Source organism: Oncorhynchus clarkii, chromosome 30, assembly GCF_045791955.1.
Source record: "Oncorhynchus clarkii lewisi isolate Uvic-CL-2024 chromosome 30, UVic_Ocla_1.0, whole genome shotgun sequence".
Classification (NCBI taxonomy): Eukaryota; Metazoa; Chordata; class Actinopteri; order Salmoniformes; family Salmonidae; genus Oncorhynchus; species Oncorhynchus clarkii.
In genome coordinates, this window is record NC_092176.1 from 34,480,455 (window position 1) to 34,489,528 (window position 9,074).

The 9,074-nt window shown below is 41.1% G+C and overlaps 2 protein-coding genes across 3 annotated transcripts in view; one reads left to right on the forward strand and one right to left on the reverse strand.

Moving 5' to 3' along the window:
- Positions 1–3,329, forward strand: part of LOC139389650 (collagen alpha-1(XXVII) chain B-like) — a 100,194-nt gene extending 96,865 nt beyond the window's left edge. The window contains exons 58-60 of one of the 2 annotated variants that reach the window (XM_071136518.1): positions 259–368; positions 913–1,134; positions 1,417–3,329. In XM_071136518.1, the coding sequence (XP_070992619.1) occupies positions 259–368; positions 913–1,134; positions 1,417–1,563 (479 nt within the window). In that variant the 3' untranslated portion in view covers positions 1,564–3,329. Of the gene's footprint in view, positions 1–258; positions 369–636; positions 686–912; positions 1,135–1,416 lie in introns of those variants that run through there. The other variant, XM_071136519.1, reaches the window with a different exon arrangement.
- A 2,158-nt stretch (positions 3,330–5,487) lies between these two features.
- Positions 5,488–8,851, reverse strand: LOC139389806 (peptidylprolyl isomerase (cyclophilin)-like 3). The gene is made up of 6 exons (XM_071136770.1): positions 8,809–8,851; positions 7,337–7,411; positions 6,672–6,765; positions 6,386–6,453; positions 6,189–6,307; positions 5,488–5,904 (listed from the first exon to the last, which is right to left on the reverse strand). The coding sequence occupies exons 1-6, from the start codon at positions 8,809–8,811 to the stop codon at positions 5,778–5,780; spliced, it is 486 nt and encodes a 161-aa protein (XP_070992871.1). The 5' UTR covers positions 8,812–8,851; the 3' UTR covers positions 5,488–5,777.
- Positions 8,852–9,074: the final 223 nt, after the last annotated feature.

Genomic DNA, 9,074 nt, shown 5'->3' on the forward strand with positions numbered 1-9,074 from the left:
GACACACTGTAGCCTGAGATTCACATTGTGGGTTCAATCCTTCAGTTATAGTATACTTGGTCCAATAGTTTTTCTAGACCATGTGGACCTGATTAGTTATAAGCTATAACTAATCTATAAATTGCCATCTATAGTGATAATTATAAACACCTGACCAGTGATATCCCTTCCTAAAGCATTACATACTTGTCCACTTTGCTAAAAGTACACTACTGTATCAAGACTCCTTTTTCACTCAGTTTGTTCTCCTTTCCTAAGGAACTTACTGGATCGACCCAAACCTTGGCTGCTCTGCTGACTCCATCGAGGTGACATGCAACTTCAGCAGCGGTGGCCAGACCTGTCTGAAACCCATCACAGTATCCAAGGTCAGCATCAACTTCCACTACTACTCAGCCATTTACAGTCAAAACAAGCCACAATCCAGTCAAAACAACTGATAATAGGAAGCCAATATTTTAGTCAGGTTTTCAGAGAAACTCGTAGTGTATTTGAGGTTTAAAAAGGCTTTTGAAGTTTGCAATTTACACTTTGAAATTTCAGACTTTATTTTCCCTTACTAAATATGTATCAACCCCTACAAAAATGCCCATTAATTAGGATCCACATAATAATTCACATTTCCTGTTGCTGCAGGATTATTTTCCTGCTGTAGCAAACTGGCTCAAATGAAGAACCTACATCTGTATGTTTCCACACACAACCGTCGTACTGTACTACAGAACAGCATTCTTACTATTTAGCTCATTTGAATTTCCTGTCTTTTGTTTCTTTTGACACATCCTACATTTTTACTTCAGACAGGTTTTGTATCTGGCATCCAGAACCAAATCTTGCATGTCCACTGGTGTTGTCTGACACAATAGATTAGGGATTAAATTGTAACGGTAGTTGATGTGTGTCCGTCTGCAGCTGGAGATGGGGGTGGGTCGTATCCAGATGAACTTCCTCCATCTACTGAGCTCTGAGGCAGTGCAGCACATCACCATCCACTGCCTGAACGTTCCCGTGTGGGCCAACAGCTCCTCCCTGGAGCCCTCCCCCACCGCGGTGCGCTTCAAGGCCTGGAGCGGAGGAGACATGATCCAGGCTGGAGGGCTCCTGGAGCCCCACGTAGTGAAGGACGAATGCTGGGTATGTCAACCTCCAGCCTGGATCATGTGACAGGCTGCTCTCCTACTGAACATACAGCTGGTGGAATAGTGGATGAAATAGTGCATGACACTTTACATGTTGTTACATAGGCTACCATGTATTTAAGGCTACCATGTATTTAAGGCTACCATGTATTTAAGGCTACCATGTATTTAAGCTCTAATTATAGTAAGTTGTACACCAACTGAATATAATGTATTGCACAGTCTGACCAAACCAGTCTCTGTAGGTTCTAAAAAGTAAAATCCACTTGTCTTTCAGATCAAAGATGGCCGCTGGCACCAGACCCATTTCGTCTTCCAGACCCAGGACCCCAACTTACTCCCCATCCTGGACGTGTATAACCTACCGGCCACAGAGCCTGGCTCGCACTACCACCTAGAGGTGGGCCCCGTGTGCTTCTTATAGAGGCCTGTTCTTATAGAGGCCCAGGATACAGTACATACACAGCCTCCTCATAGGAGTGACTTGCGGGGGGATGGGGAAGGTTAGGGGGTCTTCCTGTCCCCATATACTGGGGCCCTTCAGGAGAGGCAGGCCAGGCCAGGCCCCTAACCCTCCAGCATATGCTCGGACTGCAGAAACAGGCAGGGGGCACCATTGAGGGACGCACCAGGAGAAACTGCAGAGATACTGAGACGTCTCGCACTAGTTCCTACCGCCTGCCTGAAGAGAAGATAAGCTTTGGCTTTTTTTCAGGGACTTGTTTTACTGTCGCACGGCACGAGCCCTGGATGCCCGAGTGAGATAAAAAATAATGAGTCTCTAACATCACTCTTGGACAACATTTTTAACTTATTACTTTCTATGGTCATGAACTCTCAAAATGTTATGAAATCTGTAAAGTAATAGGGAACGATTATAAATGCATTTGCATATTATGAATGCATTACTTATCCTTCTAGATGTCACACATACACGTGTATTATTTATACATGTTATATGTATATCTTAATATAAAAGTGCAATAAACATATCTCGTTCTGCAGTTTTTCAAAGCAATTAAGGTTTACAGTGAGACCTAACAATTGGATATAATATTATCAGAACATTCAGGCTTAGGCTTAGTTTCCAGCATACATCCATCCACAGGTGTGTGCTGTCCAGCTATTTTCTCCTGCCTGGTCTGCAGATGACGTATGAATCTACTTGTAATAGTGATTAGGTGCTGAAGAAAAGCCCACCGGTCTACGAATAACTATTGCGCTATTGCATTCCTGATGTGTGTTTCCCTAGTCAAATGAATTGAAGCTTGCAGTTAGAGAGTGAATCCAGCGAGTGTCAGAAGAGTCGGTCTACCTCCCATCTCTCAATGAGCTGAACCAGAGATGATGACACCTGGTACCTGGTGCTATAATAATTCCTGTGGTGGATTATGAGGCGGTCTTGTTTAATCCTGACAGAACATATAAACCTTGTCTACAGCAAAGGGAATATTTTTTTACACAGTATGAATGCAAAGAAGGAAAAATGTTCAAATTCACTCCAAGCTAGCAAAACAAGCTAGCAAACAGCGTTTCTTTCTCTGCATCGCTATTGTACTCCCCTTTGTATGAGTCTGAACCTATTATTGAAAGATTTAGGTCTTATTTTTGACTTGTATGAAATGTATAAATGTGTATAATTATGCAAAGCTTTGTTGTATACAGTGGATCCCAACATGCTAATTTATGTTATTTAATGTCCATGGGTTTTGCAACTTTCTGTAAACTTTAAGCCAGACACCCATCATTAGCAGAGCATTTTTTATTTTTTATAAATTTGGGGCTTCATTGATTTTGTTTTATAGGTTTGTTTTTTTAATAATCATAACTGTACTGGAACCATTTTCAATGCTTTTATGCCTTACTGTTTTACTTTGTTGACCATGTTTGTGAAATCTCTGTACAGGCGGTCAGCTCAACCAACCAACCTATAAACTCAGAATACCTCTCATATCACACATCTTAAACAGCCCTCCATCATGTTCTTACATTAGTATAGCCATAACACATCCAAAGAGTCATCTGACGTCTTTGTTAAGGGCCAGGAACAGATATTCGTGGTCATCGTGTACTTCACCCATTCATCTCTGCAGGTCCTCTGTCTGTCAGCATTAAAATTATACAGCTTGTAGTTTTCAACACTTTCATTTTCTTCAACATTCAGGTGTTCAATAAATATTTGAAACCCAAGTAGATGTGTGTTTCCATTGGTTCTCATTCTCTTATTAAAAAAAAGTTGATAATCTATCCAGTACAACTTTCATTGTCAGCTACAAAGACACTGAGCAGAGTTTAGTTCTCAATTAAAGTGAAATACTTAATGGAGTATTAATAGTTATCATGGTACATGAACCACGAGGCTTTTATTGTAAAACAGCTCATGTGTTATTGCAACTTAAATACTGCAATATGAATAGTTATCCCTTTTGAAAAATGTATCTTGAAAGAATAGCGAGCGGCTCAACTCTATACACTTCACCTCTTCGCCACATGAGGGTACTCTTATCTAATTTTTAAGCAAAATGTAAGTCTAGTTGAACATTTAGCTCAGGGTCTAATTCGTCACATGATCCTTATTTATTCCCTTCTCTACACTAGAACATAGCATATTCTACACTTAATCTGTCTGGGGTCCAGAGATACAAAAATGACATAAACCAGATAGTTCAGTATTGACAGGCCACTGATGACGAAGTCACAGGATATTCTATTGGACACATGGCATAGCGCCCCCTGTCCACAGGTAGGTTGACCTCTGTGATGAATGTGACAGCGTCCGTGTGTGTGTGAGAGTGCGAGCTATTGAGAGAGAGATAGTGAGCGAGAGATAAGTGAGCGTAATAGGAAAGACTGATGAAGTACATTGTGCAAGATAGACTAAGTAGAGTAGGGTCTGTGATGTGAACCGTGTTTTCTCCAAACAAATGACCTCTACACGACCTTTGGAAGCCCAGCCAGTGGACCTGACCTGGTAAACCATGATGTGACGTTTGTATAACATAAGAGTTACCTGAGCATGCTGCTCCTCATCCAGTCCAGCTCTCCCATGGACACGTTATGATCACACTAGGACTGGAGGAGGAAAGACGGAGAGAGAGAGATCAACACTGTAGTAATAACTACATAATAAACAGGGTTAGGGAGTAGTTCAATATGTAGCTAGATATAGTAGGTGAATGTTAACTAGCTGAAAGCATTTTAGCCAGGTAGCCTAGGACAGTCATAGACCATTTAGGCAACATGAAAGACAGGATGGCATTGGCGTTTCTCTACAAGTAGGGTTAGTCAAGATGTTCTTTGTACTTGCAAGATCCTTGCCATTATCTTATTCTACCTGGACAGAATATCTGTTTATGAGCTGTGAGTACCCCTAACATCTCTGCCTAGAATGTGAATAATACTAAAATGTACAAAATGATATTTGATTCCTGGAGATAATATCCAATGCTTATTTGTATGACTTGCTCAAAACTGCCGATAAATGGCTGCAAAAACACAGCCTCATATAATTTATTTTCAAAGACACCAGTAGCCATATCAGATTTCAAATATGTGATAACACTGGCAAAATTGGGAAGAAGTGGAATAATAAAATAGTGGGGAATAACAGTAGAGTTCTTGCAGACAAGCACAGTAATTACCCTCTATTGTATCCCATTGTTATAAGAATTATTCCATTGATCAGACTAGATAAAGTAAATAAAATCTCCTGAAGACAAGATAACAAATCTGCCCCTACACCCTAACCAAATTATGTTTATTATCCCCTCTAGAATAAAACGTGAACTTCTGGGTTCACAATCGGTTTGACAAAACTATTTTCGTAGTTACAAATTAGATACCGCTATTGTCAAACCGTCAGTTTGATAAATCCAACGTATGTACCACAGAACGCACTGCAACTGCGAGGCAAACCCAGCGTTCCATTGGAAATTAATGTACTTCTGGTGCATTTACGATCGGTGTGATTGAGGGGTAACATGCACTGAAATCCGACTCACCCGAAATCCTTCCGAGGCCGTAACTGCTTTTAGAACGTCTATTACAATTTCATTTTATGTCGGTCAAGTTCACTTGTGGCTGTGCCAGAGACGGTTAAATTAAAGTCAACAAACTACCAAGTAGACCAGAACCAGCTGCTATTAGATTGGTGTGTGTGGGAGACACCAAGTTAATTAGACCGGAACCAACTATTGTTTCCAATGGTAAACGGCCTGAGTGAACGAATCTTAATTGAGCCACCATCGTTGGCTGTGCTCAGCAACTCCACGAATGCAGTTTTCTTTAAGGATTTCACAAACCCAGGGCATGTCAAGTTATCATGGTGTAAAAAAGAAAACGCACAATGTATATAAAAAAAAGTTTATTTGGTACAAAATACTAAACAATTTACTTATAAAACCAACATTTTGAGCTCACATAGCTGCAAGGGCCAAGCATTGAGGACATACTACATGCCAAATTCAATGAGAAGGGAAATGTGTTTTCAACTCCAGTGACAGTATCTTTAGTTGCCTTACTGAATTCAAAGGCCTCTGGTTTATAAACGGTCTAAACATTTAAGAGGCTTAAATGAAGATTTCATCTAAATTGGCAGATGTCAGGTCTAAGGCTGTGTGTTCATGTGCTTAAGACAGTCTATCCTGCAAATGGGTTGGCATGAAGAGTCACGTCCTTTATACGAGTCTCAGTCAGCGGCCGAAATGACTTTTCATTGACAGGGAGCTTCTCCAGTTCATCCAGTGTTTCCAAGCCATCTATTATTCTGTTAATCGAAAGAAAATAAACAGAGGAAAAAAGTATTGTAGCAATGCATTAGTTCACAAAATGTTGGAGATAACACAAACCACATAATATGCACAGTCAAGAGAATGTTTAGATCAAAATAACAGACTGAAGTCATGATCTGCTAGCAATCACTTATAACCACATTAAATACTGACACTGTGTTTATTTGGATCCCCAATGACATACAACGGCAGATTGTAGCTGAAACCATTCTTGATAATCCTCTTAGTTAGCTAACTACAGACATCCACAAAGACCTACTTTCCAAACACGGTGTACTTCATGTCCAGATGGGGCTGCTTGGCATAGGTGAAGAAGAACTGGGAGGCATTAGTGTTGGGGCCGTTGTTCGCCATAGAAACCACGCCACGCACATTATGCTGCACAGAAATAAATGAAAAAAATGTCAGTTAATATATACCGAGAATTGCTGCTACCTGTCCCATTGAGGTACTCACTTTTAGGTGTTCGCTCAACTCATCTTCAAATTTCCGTCCCCAAATACTCGTCCCTCCTTTTCCAGTGCCTTCCAAGATTAAAAAAGTAATGCATGTTGTCAAGAGAGGCAGATCATTTTCTTTGCATGATCAGAAAACAAACTATTCCATGGGTTTGGACTGACATGCTGACAATTGGTATCTGATAAAGTAATTGACTTGTACATTGGGCTATTGGTCCTTTAACATTTTTTTTTTGCCAAAAAAAACCAAATTAAAAACAATAATTCAGTTTTGATGAAGCTACCTGTGGGGTCGCCGGTCTGAACCATGAACCCTTTGATGTTCCTGTGGAATATGCAGCCATTGTAGAACCCACCTGCACACAGTGCTAAGAAATTCTGTCAACACAAACAGAAAGTTCTGATTAGAGCAATCTATTGGCTACAGCCAACTGTAATGACTTGCTAGTGTAGAGCAGTGTTCTTCAACCCTGGTTCTAGAGACCAAAAGGATGTAAAGCAGGGATGGTGATTGGGTATGCTAGTGCAACATCACATTTAAAATAGGCACCTAAAATCATTCCAATCCTGATTAAAAGGCAAGTGCAGTATAAAGGGGTTGGCTTAAGGACCATACTAGTGGCTCAAAGCGGGCGGGAAGGCTACTTGCCCAGCTGGCTTTAGGACAAGCACATCAACTCAACTGCAGTGAATAGCATGACATTTCCACTCAAAACGGTGCAGAGGTGGAAGATGGCTATGGCTAGGTAACTACTGTTTGACTTGACAAGAGTGTTTAATCCCGGTGCTGAGCTAGTGCGTAGCAGCCAATTGCTGTATGACATGCGTTTGTAGAATGTTAAGTCCTCTATCGATGGAGGTGACAAATCCAAGTATAGTATTGAGGTAGAACAAAGACCGGTGAGACACCATGATCAGAGCAAATAAGCACACACAGTGTATGACTCACCTCACATGATTTCGGGGCACGTTCACAGAACAGCTCGATTTTTAAATCCCCAAGGTCTGTGTGCAGTGTCACTGCCTGTAAAAGGGATTTGAAAATAATGAAATATTGTCCAAAAGGCACAAAGTTGTGAATTGTTTCCGTCTTTATCTATACTGAACTAAAATAAACGCAAAATAAGAATGCAACAAGTGAAGTTGTCACAACACAATGCCAAAGGTGTCTGAAGTTGAGGGAGTGTGCAATTGGTATGCTGACTACAGGAATGTCCACCATAGCCATTGCCAGATAATTCAATGTTGTTTTAGAGAATTTGGCAGTACATCCAACCGGCCTCAACCACAGACCACGTGTAACCACGCCAGCCCACGACCTTCACATCTGGCTTCTTCACCTGTGGGATCATCTGAGACCAGCCTCCCAGACAGCTAATGAAACCGCTTGTCGTCCTCACCAGGGTCATGAGCTGACTGCAGTTTGGCGTCGTAAACGACTTCAGTGGGAAAATGCTCACCGTCGATGGCCACTGGCACGCTGGAGAAGTGTACTCTTCATGGATGAATCCCGGTTTCAACTGTACTGGGCAGATGGCAGACAGCTTAGCTTGTATGGCATTGTGTGGGCGAGCGGTTTGCGGATGTCAACGTTGTGAACAGTGACCCATGGTGGAGGTGGGGTTATGGTAAGGGAAAGCATAAGCTACAGGCAACAAACACAATTGCAATTTGTCAATGGCAATTTGAATGCAGAGACACCGTGACAAGATCCTGAGGCCCAATGTCATGCCATTTATCTGTCGCCACTACCTCATCTTTCAGCATAATGCACGGCCCCATGTCACAAGTATCTGTATATAATTCCTGGAAGTTGAAAATGTCCGTTCTTCCATGGCCTGCATACCATTGAGTATGTTTGGGATGCTCTGGATCGACAGCATGTTCCAGTTCCCGCCAATATCCAGCAACTTCACGCAGCCATTGCAGAGGAGTGGGATAACATTCCATAATCAACAGCCTGATCCACTCTGTGATGGAGATGTGTTGCGCTGCATGCAACAAATGGTGGTCACACCAGATACTGACTGGTTTTCTGATGTCATGTGATATCCATAGATCAGGGCCTAATTAATGTATTTCAATTGACTGATTTCCTTATATGAACTGTAACTTACCATTATTGAAAAATGTATGTTTAATTCATCCTTAATAATCTACGTATTAAGAATTGCCTGCAATTATTTGTTCACACGAAGTTGACTAAATAACTAGGTAGATTGTATTGTTAGGGAGTGGAAATTGGCATTGAAGCAGACGCGTAAACTTATGTGTTGCTCCCGAAGTTTACAGCTGCAAAATATTTACTTCAAACAAAGATGACTGTGTTCAGTGATAACAGGCGTTGTATTTATTACATGTTTTGTGCATTTCGTCAAAGATTATACATGAAACATGCGTAGTAAAATTGAATATTCTCACCATTTTCTTAACGCCGGAAGATGAGATGGTGCATTAAACAAATAGATTCGACTAGCGTCATACACTGAACGCACAATGGTTCCGCTGCGTCTATAGTTCGATTGGCCTACTTATCGGACGTTAAAATTACCGTAGTGTTTTGTATTAGCCGAAAAATACAAGACCATGAATTTCAATCGCCCGTGCTTGATTACCGGAGAATCTGAATAACCCATGAAAATATATGTAATACCCACAGTGGCAGGAAATGAAATCACATATTTGTT